Source organism: Toxorhynchites rutilus, chromosome 2 (assembly GCF_029784135.1).
Source record: "Toxorhynchites rutilus septentrionalis strain SRP chromosome 2, ASM2978413v1, whole genome shotgun sequence".
NCBI lineage: Eukaryota > Metazoa > Arthropoda > Insecta > Diptera > Culicidae > Toxorhynchites > Toxorhynchites rutilus.
The window spans coordinates 335,125,117-335,143,725 of NC_073745.1; the positions used below are offsets into that span (position 1 = coordinate 335,125,117).

The 18,609-nt window shown below is 38.7% G+C and overlaps 1 protein-coding gene across 7 annotated transcripts in view; it reads right to left on the bottom strand.

Annotated features, from left to right (window-relative positions):
* The window catches only part of LOC129769145 (rho GTPase-activating protein 68F), an 82,493-nt gene that overhangs the window by 34,626 nt on the left and 29,258 nt on the right, over positions 1 to 18,609 (bottom strand). For all 7 annotated transcript variants that reach the window (XM_055771230.1, XM_055771229.1, XM_055771226.1 and 4 more), the window contains 2 exons: positions 965 to 1,129; positions 168 to 253 (listed from right to left, as the gene is read on the bottom strand). In XM_055771230.1, the coding sequence (XP_055627205.1) occupies positions 168 to 253; positions 965 to 1,129 (251 nt within the window). The remainder of the gene's footprint in view (positions 1 to 167; positions 254 to 964; positions 1,130 to 18,609) is intronic.

An 18,609-nucleotide genomic window follows, 5' to 3' on the forward strand; every position in this document is an offset into this window, starting at 1 on the left:
TAAAAGTAAGAAAGGAGGCTCACACATCAATCAATCACTACCACTGTTCGTGTCCATCTTCAGCAGATGAATGGCCCAACTGGTCCAACTGAGGAAGTTCGAACTGGGTTGAGCCATGGACCTTGTCGACACGTAATCGAGACCATACATCGCGTACACGTACGTACCTCAATCATTTTCAGCTGCTCTTCGTAATTGTCCGGGTCGAGTGTGGTTTTGATAATTTCGTCCTCCGATACCGCTTCGAACTCGCCTGGCGATTTGCAATGGAATGGAGAAAAAAGAGTATGAACAAAAATGTATAATTAATATCGGGGTTCAGTGGGTTGGAACCGTTTGCCGCTGGAAACTACAAAAGTAACTGATATGAAGCTTCATGAACGTGGCAGCGGCTGCTACAAGTGTGTGCACTACGTCACAACACCGTACCGAACAATGGCGAACTGGCATTTCTGAGCAAAAAGGCTTACACAGACATTACTGATTGAAGGTATTCATCACTGCAGACAAGCGTTTCGAAAAGGGCACAACGGCAATGGTTTGATTTCAATAGGTTGCGGTGTTTTGTTATTGGCGGTATGAGTCCTGTCATTCAAATAATCGTATGTTCATGTTATCAGTAACCGATACTGAGTATGGAAATACACCTAAGTGTAATTTTAAAATTCACTCAAGATAATCGTGAGTATAATAATCGATTTTCCCCGAAACTCAACAATCCCTTATTATTTATACAGACTTGGGCTAGCTTATCGCCATTTTTCACCCTTGATTGCCTGAATAAATAAATTATCCTACCCTACCGCGGTATATACTGTGCTAAAGTGAATATTCTGTGGAACGTACCACACATTTTCAGCTAATCCGTGACCATTCAAGATAAAGTGTCGAATGAAATGGTAATTCCGACTCACATAATCCTTCTCAATAAAGACCCAACTTCACCCAAGCATACTATACTCACCGGAATAATTGTCCTCATCGAAAACCACCGTGCCTCCGGGTTCGGGTGCCGTCTGGGACAGTTCGGTATCATCGAACTCAAGGTTCGGCTCGTAATCGTGCCAATCGGACAGGCTCGGGTGTGGATCCTCTCCGGAATCGACCAGGGGTGGATTGATGGGAGTGCCTACGGATTGAGAGGAGTGCAATACAACGGAAAGAAAGTTATGAAATGTGCATCTTTCGTACAGACGAGTTGGAGTTGTTGAAATGCAACTAATTTCGATTGTATCTTGACGGTAGCCATAAATAAATCAACGCTGTATAAACTGTGTGTGTGTGTGGAATGGATCGTAAAGACGGTTATCACCAAGCGGAATTGTTGCGATCATGCGAACGATACAGTGATCAATCCTTCGATGGTTACGGCTCAATGGGTTATTGAATATTTTTAAGAAGGTGGTAATGTGTTACACAATTGCACCGTTATGATGTAACGGTTTTAAGAGTGATGTTTCACTGGAACTCATAAAAGTTCCGAATTGATATAATTCAAACACAGGTAACAAGTGAATGTTATTATGAGAAAAACATGAATCACTTGCTTTCATTTCCTCTTGATATCAATGACCAGCGGTTTATGTGCTGCGGACGTTTCATCTCACAATAAAGGGTGTGTCACATCAAATTGCATCACGAAAAAAACGCTGTGGAAATTCGCCCAGTAGACCGATCCTTTTGAAAATTTTAGACAGTAAAATTAAAACTATTAAACAACTTTTGGCATTTTCTTTTTATTCATACTTCGAGCCAAAGCCCGTATGCTCGCACCTTCCTCTTTACCCCGTCCATAAGGTTCTGTACAACGTATAGTGTAGTTTTTTTTTAACAGAAATCCATTTTCTCTTGAAGTCCACCTCCGATTTGACAACTTTTGGGCTCTTCTGGAGGGCCTGCTTCATAATCGCCCAATATTTCTCTATTGGGCGAAGCTCCGGCGCGTTGGGCGGGTTCATTTCCTTTGGCACGAACGTGACCCCGTTGGCTTAGTAACACTCCAACACGTCCTTTGAATAGTGGCACGAAGCGAGATCCGGCCAGAAGATGGTCGGGCCCTCGTGCTGCTTCAATAGTAGTAGTAAGCGCTTCTGTAGGCACTCCTTAAGGTAAACCTGCCCGTTTACCGTGCCGGTCATCACGAAGGGGGCGCTCCGCTTTCCGCAAGAGCAGATCGCTTGCCACACCATGTACTTTTTGGCAAACTTGGATAGTTTCTGCTTGCGAATCTCCTCCGGAACGCTGAATTTGTCCTCTGCGGAGAAGAACAACAGGCTCGGCAGCTGACGAAAGTCCGCTTTGACGTAGGTTTCGTCGTCCATTACCAGGCAATGCGACTTCGTCAGAATTTCGGTGTATAGCTTCCGGGCTCGCGTCTTCCCCACCATGTTTTGCCTTTCGTCGCGGTTAGGAGCCTTCTGAACCTTGTATGTACGCAGGCCCTCCCGCTGCTTGGTCCGCTGGATGAATGAACTTGACAAATTCAGCTTATTGACGACATCCCGGACCGAACTTCTCGGATCACGTCTAAACTGCTTAACTACGCGCTTGTGATCTTTTTCACTGACGGAGCATCCATTTTTGCCGTTCTTCACCTTCCGGTCGATGGTTAGGTTCTCGAAGTATCGTTTCAGTACTCTGCTGACCGTGGATTGGACGATTCCCAGCATCTTACCGATGTCCCGATGTGACAACTCCGGATTCTCGAAATGAGTGCACAGGATTAATTCACGACGCTCTTTTTCGTTCGACGACATTTTTCCAAATTTACGAAAAATTGACAGTAAAGCATGGCCAACGTGATCTATACACTCTTATCTGATTATAAGCGAAAGCTGAAGATATAATTCCTAAAAATTAAATATCTACAGCGTTTTTTCCGTGATGCAATTTGATGTGACACACCCTTTATTACAAAGCTTCAGACAGTATATTTTCATATTACCAGTATCAAACGGTCTTCAGAAAACTTACGCAGTGTTGCGCTTGAGTAGAAATTTCAAGATTTTGTAGTCCGTTTCATTACATGTATTCGGAATGGACTGTGAATAGTTTGCCGGTCAACTGTTCTTCATACATGATACAATCAATCTGAATGAATATTTGTTAATAATACAACATATCGTTCTGTATTGGTCTATTCACGTATACGGCAAAGTAGTGAATTGTGTAGAACAATGACAACTCCAATTCCATAAGTGGGTGTTGTGTTCGACGCGGCACTTGAACAACGCTTTGACGATTGGCTCGTTATTCTGGAAGATATGATAAATATTACCTTCCCATTTCGATTACATCGATATGCATTAGCTGAACCTGTTGACGGAGAATTACAACGAGTGCTATGCAGAGATTCCGACAATATCTGAACGATTGTGACGCACGGTATCTCATGTTCTCCATACCTGCCTACAGAAGTCGACTGACATCGACGAAGAAACATATCCGGCATCGGCGAAAATTCTTAGAAGGGATTTCTCTATGAATTATGTTTTATCAGGTGTATACCAGATTGCAGAATGCAAGCCATTTGTGGAGGAATTGATCAAAATACTTTAATCTGCTGATTTTCCCTCAGAAAAACGCATTTCAAACTGCAGCGAAATATTCTCGAACATTCCTATATATTCACATGACAATCGCTCCCGCCTTCAACTCGAGTCATCGGACTCTGTCGTCAAAATACACGGTCTTGTATGCTGTCCATGTTTAAGGCGACAAAAAAACAAATCAACTTTTTCGCCATTATGCATTCTATGCAATGTAATACATTTGCTCAATATGCATACATTTTTTATTCGAAAACATTAGAGCAATTTTGAAAAAACGTTTCCGAATAATCACTGTTTGTCCGCATCACAGACGTAGTTCCATACAACTTTCATACATCGTTCGAACAGCTACAGGGCCTACCAGCAGAGACTTCAATCTGATATGAAACGGAACCCTACGGCGTTCTGGAAATTCGTTAGAGAGCAAAGAGCGAGTAATCGAGTACCACAAGTTGTCGAATACGGTAACACAACAGCAAACCTACCTGATGAAGTTGCTGATCTTTTTCGACGATTCTTCCAAAGCGTGTTCAAGACTGAGCTGCCTCAACCAGGATCTGGATGTTTTCGCAACCTACCGTCGCATCATATCCACCTACCATTCTTCAATTTTACCCACGAGGAAGTTTTAAGATCATTGCAAAAACTAGACGCGACGAAAGGAACTGGAGTGGACGACTTAGCACCTATCCTGTTGAAGAACTGCGCTTCATCATTGGCCTTTCCTCTGACAATACTCTTTAACAAGTCGCTCGAGGAAAGAACATTCCCTAGCCTATGGAAAACTGCGAAGATGATTCCTATCTACAAATCAGGCAGCTTGCGGCGCGTTGAAAATTACCGTGGAATATCCATCCTTTGTTGCCTAGGGAAGCTACTCGAATCACTGATCCACACAGTGCTACTGTCTGCAGCGAAATCGATGATATCTGAGTTCCAGCATGGATTTGTACCCCATCGTTCCACAACGTCCAATTTATTATGCTACACCAACGTGCTCTTTCGTGAAGTTGAACACAGAAATCAAGTGGACTCTGTTTATATTGATTTCTCGAAGGCTTTCGATACTGTTCCGCATATTCTTACAGTGAGAAAAATGAAGCACATGGGTTTTCCTGATTGGATATCCGATTGGTTGATGTCTTACCTGACCGGTAGGAAAGCTTTTGTTGAGGTGAACTCAGCACGATCCACAACATTCGATATAGCGTCCGGAGTCCCCCAAGGAAGTGTACTAGGGCCATTGATATTTGTAATCTTCATTAATGACTTGTGCCTACGAATATCTTCTGGAAAACTATTGTTTGCCGACGACCTTAAAATTTTCCGAGTCATCAAATCAGCTGCGGACTGCTGCAGCTTGCAGGCCGATATCGATTCTCTAGCGCAGTGGTGCAAAGACAACGGCATGCATGTGAACACAAGTAAGTGCAAGGTGATCACCTTTAGTCGTTGCTACGAGCCGATAGACTACCGATACAAGATCGACACTCTTTTCTTGGATCGTGTACATTCTATCCGTGACTTGGGTGTTATCATGGACTCAAAGCTACGTTTCCACGATCGCATCTCAGCTATCACCTCCAAAGCATTCTCTATCCTGGGATTTATACGTCGGAATGCGTCACAGTTTACCGACGTATATGCACTAAAAGCTTTGTACTGTAGTTTAGTGAGGAGCAACTTAGAGTACGCTGCACCGGTCTGGGCCCCATACCACGTTTCCGAGATTGTACGTATCGAGCGTGTACAGAAATGTTTCATTCGATTTGCATTGCGACATCTCCCGTGGAATGATCCCGTCCATCTTCCCCATTATTCGGAACGTTGTCGTCTAATCGACTTGGAATTGCTCACGGCAAGGCGACTGAAGATGCAACGACTGATTGTATTCGACATCCTCAGTGAAAACATCGAGTGTGCCGATCTTCTTCTGCATATTCCAATAAACGTTCCTCAACGTCAGCTGCGTTTCTCCGCATTAATTGCTGTTCCCGGACATAGAACATGCTATGGCTACAATAATCCATTCAGTTCCTGCCTTCGAGCCTTCAACAATGTCTGCCAAATTTTTGATTTCAACATGACCAAAGATTATTTTAAAGCTAGGATTAAGAATATATCATAAGTATAACCAGTCTGTACGATACTCTCGAAGACGATGAATAAATAAAATAAAAAAATAAAATAAAATCAACAATTATCAGTATTATGTGCTATAAGCAAAATCTACATTTGAATCACATTCTTTGTAGAGTTCAAACATGCCTGTCACGATAGTGTCTTATTACTTAGTGTTTCCTAATAGTTGAATATAAGAAACTATTGAAACATTGCTCATATAATTACTATTTTCTGTGCACTGCACTGCGATGAACAAAGAGAAGCAATTGTGTTTTCTAATGTCATAATTCATAATATTCTGCATTTGGATCTTCAAGTAGATCATGAAACAATCAGGTCAGTAGTAAAATTGAAATAATATTGGTTTTTAGCATTATAACTCCTCGGATTCGACATCGAACTATACTACATACTCAGCATTTACTCATATCGATGGTGTAAGTCACACCACCATCTTTATGCGATTGGTTATGCTGCCGGTAAATCATGTTGCAAACAAAATACCAACATTGCTGATTGACTTTACAAATTCAATTAATTGAAAAAACACGAAGCTGCTGTTCTGATCATATCCCAAACTATTCAGATAAAAAGAACTGTCCAAATCCAAAACAAATCCAGAGCACCTTTTCCAGACATTTCAATAAAATTCTTCCAAACCATTTTGATTTTTTCCGATAACAACTGAAACTACCGACGTAGACGTTTCGACTATTATCGGAAATGTAAATACTAACGCTACAGACAGAGCAACCTGGTGATTACGGTTAGCTATGCGAAACAATGTTCATTGAAGCGATTGATTGTCCGCATAAATAGACGCAAGCATTTTCCAAATGAAAAAAATATGTTTTTATCCGCGAAATCTCCTCTCCCTCCTCTCCTCGCCCTCTTTTTGCCGATAATATCCTTCAACTGGACAGATTATTTTATTGGAATTCTGCTTGAATACGCTTGTAGGCAAGAAACAACAAAATTGAGTTGACGATTACGTCTCCTATGCAAACATGAGCAGTATGGTACCATGGGAATTAAAGTGTGTACCGTTTCAAATCTACACACACTCAAATTGCTCTAACTGTTGATCCGTTGGGTAAAGTTAATTGACATTTTGCGTAGACATAGTTCAATGTGTATTGTTTACACTCTGTAAGTTGATTTCAAAGTTTTCAAAATGAATGAACAGTACGTGCTCGGAAAAGTTCTGCACGAGTACGAGAATAAAGATCTGTCAAGGATGAGTTGGATGTTCCCGAGAACCTCCTGACACAGGAGAAGTCGAAGTTCACCAAGAAGTTCTCAATTTGGCAAGTTATTTGTACTCGCGGAAAACGGAGTACTCCTTTCGTTACCGCAGGCACCATGAATGGACAGGTGTTTATGGAAGTGTGTCTCCAGAAGCGGCTTCTCCCTCTCCTGAAGGCTCACGACGGTGGTATAAAGCGAATGATGTCGGTTTCGAGCCGGAAAATCTGAACCCCCAAACACTCCGGATCTGCTACCAATAGAAAAATACTGGGCTGTAATGAAGGGACACCTTCTAAAAGGACCTAAAGTGGTGAAGAATACAGAAGAAATGAAGAAAGCATGGATTAATATGCAAAAAACTGTCGATTCTGAGGTCGTGCAGAACCTTATGGTTAGGCTTAAGACCAAACTTCGCGCATTCGGATATAAAGACGAAATAAATCAAATTGGATGATGCCAAAACTTACTTTAATTGTTTCTTTCTGAAAAATAATTTTGCCTGTGCGAATTTTAAACGGTACACCCTTTATCCACCCGAAACCCTACTATCAATCACTATGATTTAGGGGCCATTAGGGCTGATGTTTGAAGAGAATTACTGCACACACAGACCGTTGATGAATAGGACATTATCCGACTAAACTTAGAAGAAAAAATATTGCTGTGATTCTCCAAATATGTAGTACCAGCGAAATATTCAGCTTGCAATTATTTGGCGAGTCGGAGGTTCAAAACTCAAGTGTCCAACCGAACCTGAAGTGATACAGTTGGTTAAGTCATTAAGCATTATCATCTGTAATTATCTCACGCTGGAAAACAGTTACTGATATTTGCCGGTAGGGAGACAATTTTGGTGACGACTGCTCGAAATCTAGCCAGAAAAAACAATACACGTGTGTTGTATATTGTTGCTGAGCAGAGTTCCAGAGTTGACACGATGTTGTGGAAGAGACTGATTGAATATAGTCAATGATGTTTGATCTATACCGATCCGTTAGTTATTTGCGACTGAACGATGTACTGAGCATGCAATGCCCTATTTATAAGGTCTGTATATCTATAGTTCTATTTGGGTCGCGTCACGCAAATAATTGCTCTTTGCATAGCGAAATCATTTTTATGTTATTGTTTGTGTGTTATGATTGCAATTTTGTGCTATCTTCCCACGCTACTGGTAAATATTATGTGTACAATCAATGCTCTTTTCAGAATCCCGGTAAAAAGATAAGTGACATTATTTTACTACACTACTAAAACTACACAAAACTAAAAACACTGAAATCTACAGCAATAGACCTAACTCCGCTTCTAGAAAATAAATCAATAAGTATAATGTATTTACATAAATAATGTAAATAACAAAATATATAAAATAATGTATGTTTAGTTTTGTGTAGTTCTAGTAGTGTTGTTTTTGTGTTAATAGAGTGTTCTGTAACGAATTTTGTGTAACCTTCGTGTTTAACAACCGCAAACATTCCGAAACGACAGAACGGCCAAGGCAAACGACCGCGAAGGATGACTTTGACATAAAGCGAGCCTCCATAAAAAAAGATCCCTTCAAGGCTTCGAAAAAGATCCGAGACGAACTGAACTTGTCCGTGAGTTCCCGGATAGTTCAGCGGCAGCTGTAGGAGCAGGGACTTCGCAAGGTCCCGCTGCTGACGCCGAAGTATCTGAAGTTCGCGAAAGACCACTTCGATTGGATCGGACCGGAGAAGGAAAAGTCATGGCGAAACTTGGGTGGTCGGATGAGACGAAGGTAAACCTCATCGGCTCGGACGGAGAAACTTGGGTCCATCGCCCAAAAGGCTGCGCTTACATGCCACAGTATACCACGAAGACATTCAAGCATGGAGGAGGGAACATTGCTCCCTGTACTGGGTGGATAAGATCATAGATCAGTACCTCTACGCCCACATCCAAAGGGATGTTATGCTGCCAAATGCCGAGTGGGAGATGCCCTTGAAATGGCAGTTCATGCGGGATAATGATTCGAAGCATACTGCTAATGCCGTCAAAAAGTGGTTCCAGGATAACAAAGTCGACGTCATGGAATGGCCAGCGCAGTCACCGGATTTGAAACATATAGAGAGCCTATGGGAGATCGTGAAAAGGTCGGCGGTACACGGATAAGTCGAAGAATAAGCAGCAACTGGGGGATAGGATCCAAGCTTGTTAGTATGCCATCCCGGTCACCACGTGCCAGAAGCTGGTAGAATCCTTGTCGAACCGGGTGCGTGAAGTGATGCGTACCAAATTTTACATGACCAAATACTAACCCTAGAAGTTTTTCACGATATGAATTTTCTTGTTTTTATTTTGACGTAGGATTACGTCTTTCGGGAAGATATTGGGGTACAAATTGAAAATCGAAAATCGAGCACATCGTGAAAATTGTCCAATTTCAAACGCTTATTGCTCAGTCATTTCATGATGGATTGATGAAATTTTTGCGTCAATCGATTTTGGCACTTCATAACAAATTTTATATTGAAGAGAATAATATATGTCATGGAACTAACTATGGAACAATTGAAAAATCTCAACCCCTATCCCAACGGAAATACCCACTTCTGATTGGTAGAAATTGACGACACATGCGGCGGGTCCCTAACAGAGACATCGAAACTAAGCTGCCTGGGGGAAATCAGCATTGCGAATACATGAAAGTAGGGAGAGCTTTTGTTCATACCGAAATGTATTCCCTAACAGAGACATCAAAACCAAGCTGTCTGGAGGAAAACGGCATGGCAAGTATATGCAAGTCGGGGGCATTTTTATATTGCAAGTAAGGTGAGAGATACGATTAATTCTAGCAAATAAAATTTAATCTTAGAACTTTAATGTTGGTTGCTTCGTGAAATTTTATATCCATGACCGATCGTGTATTGTGAAAAATTTAGCACAGCTGTAAGTGTAAGATTGTATATGGTAGCAGTTGTGTTAAAAATGACTTGATATATGAAACGACTTATTTATTTTTTTTTATAAATAGAAACCAAGGTGTGTTCCCGCTCGAGAACATGTCGTTTGGTTTAAGCTGTCTGTTTTGTTGTGTTCATTTTCACCCAAGGAAAGTTTATACGGCGTGAAAGATTGGAAAAGTGAAGAAATATTAAAAAAAGTGATTCCCCATATGCTCTACATGTAGTATTAGGTGTTGTTAGTCCAATTAAAATTCGCATTGGGTTGAATAAACACTTATTAGGTAAAAATTATAAAATAAAATTACCTTTTCCATTTCAAATATGTAACATGTTTTCACTGAGAAGAAAAATTCATAATTGTGTTCGGTATTGGTAATTATCTTATATTACATTGGTGAGTTTTTTTTTCCTTATTGCATTCATACATATCGAAGGAGACATCTCGTCTAGGGCAGACCTGCATGTTTTCATCAATGTAACTTACAACTGACGAGGCACGCTAGTCATTTCCTTCTGGAAAAAATCTCGGTCAAATGGTGACTGACAGAGTACAACGCATTTGCCTGTTACTGAGCTTTGTCAATACGTTTGGCCGATCAAGTAGGCGGTAAAATTGTCCATAATGAATTGATGATTGTCGCAGATTGCATTTTATTTTCATCGAGCAAAGCTTCGATTTTTATTCCGGTTGTTGTTTCTTGTATTTACTGAAGTAAATACTATGTCTAACACGCGATAACGTGTGAGAGATTGCAAACCTTTTAGGCAACGGAATACATAATTGACTAAAGCTTGAACAATCTCTACATGCTGAAATAATTTCTCTTTTCGTTGAAATTTCTGCCCGATATCGAAATTCACGTATTTGAAAGACCGCTTTGACCCATTTATATACTTTGTTTTCCTCGAAGTTTTGGCATTTTATATAATAATGGTATTCAGGTAGCAAAGTGAACAAATGCATCCTGGTAAAAAAAACTTCCATTACATCAGGTGACATTTCTTGTCTTGACGATCATAGTGCGCTGACTTGTAACATGCTTTGATGTTCAAAACACTGACAAACTATTTAACATCAAAGAGTAAGGAATTTGTTTTGTTGCACGTCGTTTGGCGGTAATGTTGCAATGGTCATCATAGTAGCCCAAATATACGCAGTGACTGTGTCAAATTGCAGCACTGGTCTAGGATCACAGAATGCGGTTTTCGTCATATCTCGTTTCAATTCGGTTGTCTTTTATCTAATACGCGCCATCCAACGTCTGTTTACCATCCTTCTGTCATCATCACTCTGTAAACACTGGTGGAGTGGACAACCAAACAAAACGGCCCTTTTCAGGGCCACCAAATCGTTATCAAAGAGTTTAACGATGTAATTCTTCAAACATATCCAAAATCAACAGATAGCCTAACGGAATCCTACGTCAACTATGCGGTCGTGTCTCGGACACAACCCTTCTGTGACTTTTTTTTATCATGATTTTTAAAACCGGTCTTAATTTTTGTCGCATCATTTTTTTTTTGTTAAGTATGCTTAAAACGCATGTTTAAATGAATGACTATTGTTTTAACTACAGATGTAATGAATTTCTTCGAACAATGCAAATAAATTATTAAAAATGGTTTGAAGCACTTGATTGGATTATTTTATCTCGAAGTTTTGTCACTTTCTTTTTTTTGCTTGAGCAGTGGTCTTAATGTTCTGTCCGATACTGTATGTGGGTTTACAAATGAGAGGAATATGATGTTCAACACTGTTCAACAGTCGCCAAGTGTAGCAGATTCGAGGGGTTGATCTACGAATCGGAAGAGGCGACGGCAAAAATGCAAATGCAAACTCTGTCGCCAGTGTCTCGGGTGTAACGATTCTTGTGAAATATGCTCAACGAACGAATGTACATTTCTGTATCATCCTTCGAGGGATGGAGAAGTTCCAAAGTCCCAATTTGTCTACAGTGCGTCCCTCATCGACCTCGCCATCGGAATTTAATCAGATCAGAACCAACTTCTTACGTTCAGGCCGAGAAAACCTCTGAATTGAAAGTGGACTGATGGAACACACAAAATAGAACATGACTTTCGGTATGCCGATAAGCACGGAGATTGCAGAAGATGGTGTAATACTGACGGAATAGGTGAAGAAAAAAAATGTAACCAAGGAAAAGAAACTAAATATACCGTCGATGGGGGTGAGAATCGGTCAGAAACGGAAAAAATGATGAATTATCGAACAATAATACAGTTAATTATTATACATTAAAAGAAGTGAAAATATGTCTCATATTAAACGGTTCACAGCTTTCGAAAATATTCGCAATATTTGTTAATCTCACCCCCATATACAAGAGATCATCTCGATGTAATGAATGTTCGGTTTTCCACATTTTTTTTTCTTATAATGAAAAATGTACATTTTTATTTTTTGTAAAAACCGTTTGATATCCTGAACAACAATTAGTTAAGCTACAAAATTCTTCGAAAACGGGGATTGTAGCGGTATGTGGATGCAGAAAATGGGAATATCCCTCAGAGTGACCATTCTATCACTATTCCCCCTACTAAAGAGGAGAATTGTTTCAATAGGAAAATCTGAAGAAGAGAAACTGAAACGTTGATAACTATAGAATTATTATCTGATAATAATGAATAATGAATTCTGATTTTCTGATAGTAATGAAAACAAAAGATGAAATTAACTTATACTCGAAAGTGTTTGAGAAAGCATTACCTTTTTATGCCAAGCGATCGAAAAATCGAGCAGCAAATTTGATAATTTTTCATGGCTTCGAAAAGCAATCATATGGCGGAGTTTTGGCATCAAATGGTAGGTTACTCTATTACCTACCACTTACTATCAATTTCATTCAATTTACTATAACTTTATTGTGCAATAAATTCGGTTTAAAGCAATTATGTGCGGAAAGTACATAACCTAAAATAACCTAACAAAACATAACAAAACAAAACCATATAAAATTTAATATAAAATGTAAACTTTTTTACAATATTACTTTGATATAAGATCACACATTGTGATGTAGGAAGAACACCATTGGAGTAAACCTCCTACAGGAACAAAGATGTAGGTTTTGGCCAATGTTTTTGTTTGGCGCTTTTCAATTTTTTTGTCATTTTCCGGAAAACGGGAACGGAAAAAAAATCTTTATTGGGGTTTCTGTAACGCCAATAATCATATTTACACTAATGACTTTTGTTAACCCCTTCCCGTACGATTTAATTTTCAAAAGAGCGGACCAAATGCAAACGCTTCGATGGATCACGCATTGAGTAATTTCACTACTCTGCTGAGGGTCTTAGCGCCTTGTGATATGCAAGCGCGCCACGAGAGAAACTCGATATACATAATCTTTCCATATCGAGTGAGACTCGATGTTGTACGTGAAAGGGTTAAGAACAATAATTTTTACAGCTTGGTCGTTAATGGGTTAATCGAAGAAATACCATCGAGATTGCGATTTGTCATAACGTCGCAAAAATAGAGGCTAACCTATCGTTTAGGAATTTAGAGCACACAATGTGATCAATATCGTGACAACCTATACTACAAGCTACTATCGAGATGGAAAATAAAAAGTGGGAAGGTTTTCAACATAAACAAAATTCATGACGTCATAGATTTTTTACAGTGTCGTCGTCTACAGTATTTCATGTATGAATGATTTAAATGTAAACAAAGGGTCTGTTTTTCAACAGCACTTTGAGTGTGGTCTTTCATGAATTCTATTGCAGTTTATGTGAGCAATTAGGAACAGCTCAATAGATTAGTGTGGGGCAAAGGTGCGCATGGGGCAAAAATGCGCATTCACCTTTTTGAAACAAACGAGCATAAAATTTCAACAACAGTGATTCGTTTGATACATTATTACACCAGCAGTTCACACATATGAATAAAATACATTCCATGAAAGTGGCAAAACTTTATGAGGTAAAAGAGTTTTGCGATGTTTTGATCTAATTTTTCAGTTTTGGAGATGATGATAAGCTTACTTCAAATAACTGGAAAGTTCGAAACTACACTGTCAAGGAAACCTTCATTCTATAGTAGATGATAGTGCGTATTCGTTATTGTGAAAATTTTCAAGAGCTTTTTTTAAAAATTCGATTAGTTCAAAAATTGCTCGTGGGGCAAAGGTTCGCACCATAGTTTTGCTCCGAAAAAAAATTATAAAATGTTTTCAACCAAATTTTTAACGGAACCTACAAGAAGAAAACTGATTTGAAAAAATGCACTCCATAAAAAATGCTCAAATGGCCTGACAGAGGCTGCGGAAGAGAGTCTCGAAGCGTCGGATTGCGACAGACCTCGATATTTTTGAATCAGCTCTGACGAAGAGGCTCATATCAGAGAGTGATTTATGATTTGAATCTTCTTTTATTGACATTTCTACTTCTGCTGGGATGTACCAGCGAGCACCTAGGGCGATTCAGACAAGTATTCACGAGTGAGCAGTCTGAGGATCTGACGGACCACTGCAAGGCACTGGACAAAGCTTTCTATGGTGTGACTCTCAAAGATTTACGGCGTCTGGGGTCTGATTTTGCGGAAGCCAACAACCTCCAGCACGAATTCAACAAAGTTGCAAAACTGGCAGGAAGAGATTTGGCTTCTAGCTTCATGAAGAACCATCGTCTGTCTCTTCGAACCTCACAACAGCACTCCAAGGCAAAGCGTCGGAATCCTCATAACCGAAACCAAGATGAGGAATAAAAATAAACAATTGCTCAAAAATGATTCAAAATGAATTTCAAATGAAAAATGTTTTTATTTTCACCATGCATTCAATTCAATAACGGTTATGTTTCGTTTATGTTTTCACAATGAACTTCGAATAGATATTATACAATCCGTTTCAAATAAATCAAGTGAAGGTAACAATGTATTTAGAAAATTTGATCTATATTAATAAAAATGATTTGGTGTCCGTTCCTCACTATTTATCTCAAGAACGGAGCAACGGATTTAAACAGTCAGTATCAGGATTGATGCGTCTTATTCTGCATCAGGTTTACTGCCGTTCTACGCATAGTTGTCCCATGTTACTTTTTGACAATTTTCACTTTTCTTCATAAAACGATGTTTTTATGCATAATCTTCTGGAAAAACACAAAAAACCTTATTGTTTGTTCCCAGTATTTAAAAAAACAACATCAAGTTCAATTGTCCCATGTTGATATTCTAGGCATAACTGTCCCACTATGTATTTTTTGTAGATCTATAATAAATGAATCGATTCAAGTACAGGAATGTTATGTGCATTATTCATATAATAATATAAACTGCTAGGAGTGCTTTTGAAAGAAAAGGGTCATCCATATACCACGTACACTTTCAGGAAAAGAGGAGATTTGGTCAAAGTATACGATTTGTAAAAAAATCCAGAAATGTATGCATCAAGAGAGAAGAAGAGAAGGACTGAATTGACTGAAAATGAACTTACGTGGTTTATGAATAGCCCCAATTGGTATAATCTAATGGAAGTGTAATGTGTAAATTGAATGTGACGGCAGCATAATAAACATTGAAATATTTTGGTATAGTTTTTTTCAAATTTTTATTTTCAGGAGATCTCATGGAGATCTATGAAATGAAGAAGTATATAAGCATTAATTTGTTGGCATGTTCTCGAAAAAAAACTTTCTTGGCTTCTGGAACAACTGGAAGTATTGCTGCCAATAGCATTTTCTTCCGTTGCTTTTGAATTCCTCTCGGAGCTTTTTGCCACTTCATGCTGCCATCTAACGAAAAGTGACCAGCTGCAAGCATCTTTTGCTGTTTCTTAGATAGAAAAACACAATAATTCAGTTGCTTGCTGTCAACAACATCAGAATAGCCGATATCATACCGACCTTTAGCAATTCTGACCCATATAATATTCTCAATATATGGCCGCGGATTTAATTTATTGAGAGTGTATTGAGTAACGGCAAATTCAGTTTAAAAAAAAATGAATGCTCTGCATGTCCATCACATCGACGCGCTTCTTGGCCCCTCCAACAGTCTTTTTGAAATCTTCGAAATCCACTACTCGGTCGTGTCGCATGGCAGTTTCAACAGCAGCATGAAAACTATCAGCCGCCATGAACGTATGACCGGATTCGAAGTATTTCAATACAATCTCCTTAACGTCAACTTTATCGTCGTTCAATAAGAGAACAAGATGTAGGAAAAAGCTCCAGTACTGATACTAGGGATACTACATTACTATATACTACACACCGATGCCACTTGCTACGGCACCAATTATGTTTACTTTTTTATGCTATGACACTGTCATTTTACGCATAGTTCTTAAATGTTACTTTTTGACAATTTTCACTTTTGCTTCATAAAAGAATATTTTTATGCATAATCTTTTGGAAAAACACAAAAAACTTATTATTTGTTCCCAGTTTAAAAAAAACAAAATCAAGTTCAACTGTCCCATGTTGATATTCTACGCATAACTCTCCCACCATGCATTTTAAACCCCTAATCCACCTAGATTGCTTCAATTGAGGGAATCTCTTCACATTTCATTCAACAATAGCTTAGTGCTTATAAAAAACCCGGTGTATTGCTAAACTGAATTGCTTGAAGCTTCTGCTAGACAAATGTGTTAGAAAATTTTGATTGCGTTTTTCTCAGTTGCTGATTTTGGAACATGGGACAACTATGCGTAGAACGGCAGTTTATATGTCAAAAAAAATTATATACCGCGAGTATAGGTTATGTATTATTTTAGAAATAATTGCTGTGGGGACTTGAGTGTTCGAAATGATTTATATCAATATATCAATTGTGGGTGGGACGAAGCTCGCCGGGTCAGCTAGTTTGTTAATAAAAAAGAATTCTGTTTCAAATGTTGGACATTTTCAGATATCTTATATTGTCAGTCTCCTCCCTCCCAAAAATTTCCACGTAGTATGTTCGACCATAACACTCACTTATCTCCACCCATAAAACATCAAACAATAGAACCCCCTCCTCCCCAATAGATGGTGCATACACACTCTGGTAATGATGCTTCTTCCGCTGGTAATTATAAAACATTCATTTTTCTTACAATTTACCTCAGAAGTACAATTCAATAAGTGCACACTTTTGCCCCGCACGGTGCGCACCTTTGCACCCACTATGGGGCAAAAGTACGCATTTGCCATTTTGTATTAAAATAGGTTTTTGACTAACTATAACCAAAACTCGAGAAATTCTTGTACTATGTTTCGAAGGTAAAATATATAGTTACAATTTGGTAAGCAAACTGAATTTTATTGGACGACAACAGTTAGGTGCGCACCTTTGCCCCGCACTACTCTATTGCTGCAGCTTCAATAAACCTTTATTTTCCATTAGTTCTATTGGTATTCTGATCAATTTTCAAACAAATCATCGCGCAAGATAATATAGATTTCCCCAATTTTTTTTTTATTTTAGAGTTGAAATGAGTTCGTAGAGGTAACAAAACGAATGGAGGTTCAGCAACAAGTTAGATTATTTTCAATCGAGTTATTAGTTCACTCGATCAAGAACAAATACAGGCAAGTCAATTATCAAACCGGCAATTAATCGAAGTAACTTGCATTTCATCAACTCTCACGCAACAGTGAAATACGGATCCATTACCCAAGTATTAGAATGGACTAATGTATATGTTATATGCTCCCGTGGCCGAGTGGTTAGCGTCACACTTTCAAACAGGCTTTATTTACCACAGTCCGTTTGCAGCGATTGTTTCGGTGATCGATGTGGTTGTGATGTGGTTTCATTTTTGCGACGTTGCTAATGACGATTGCATTCGCATTCCATTCATGCACATATGCACATACATCACTTCCTCGGGTTGGAGTAGACAAAACGTGCATTCCCATTGACTTTCCAGAGCCACAAACACATTATTTCTTAGCATGTGAGTAATAATTTATAACACTCTTGTGCACAGCTATAACTATCGATTACGGTGCATGATAAGAAATATATTCATCATTAATTTTTTTTATTATTATTTTCATATCATCATTTCTTTGTTATCTGGAAAGTTCAAACACATTTTGGTTCCACTTACCCTAAGGTTCTACTGTCAGGGTTGGCTGAAAAGTAAAGCCTTGTAATCCCAAATCAATGGATTTAGCTAACATGTGACTCCATAAGCCTTTTTACTTTCCAAGTAAATCAAGAGAAGTGCTAGACTCAATCATTAATTGGAATTTCGAAAGGCGTCATCACAAATGTACACTTAAAAATCGAGATGAAATTTGAATGTTTGAAATTGAATTAAACTAAGAGACAAAAATGCACAGGAAGCAGTTAGATTGATGGATTCAACCGAGTGTAATTGTTTTGAGTGTTGCTTTCTCGGAAGGTATGGTTTTAAGTTAAGCTGGCTTAATGATGTAGCTGAATTGAAATATGCCTAGAGATGCTACTGTGGTAACAGTATAGTTTAGGCTTGAAATTAGTTTGAACTTGCAAATAATTGAAATATTGCGCCATAGTAGTATCGTTAGTTCAATTTTGGAAACTTTATTTTCTTTGTTAGGGTATATAGAAAGTGCAAAGAAATTAGTTTTTTTTTTAATTTGTTTATGCGTGAATTCTAATAATTGCTTGCTAATAAAGAAAAAGAAAAAAAGGCTAATCAAATATCTATCTTCAGATAAGTATCATTGGGTCGATTGATTTTAGAGGAGCTTTCTCGGTTACCTTTTCAGGTTTCCAAAATATATAGTTCTCCAACATATCGCTGGGATGATTAGTT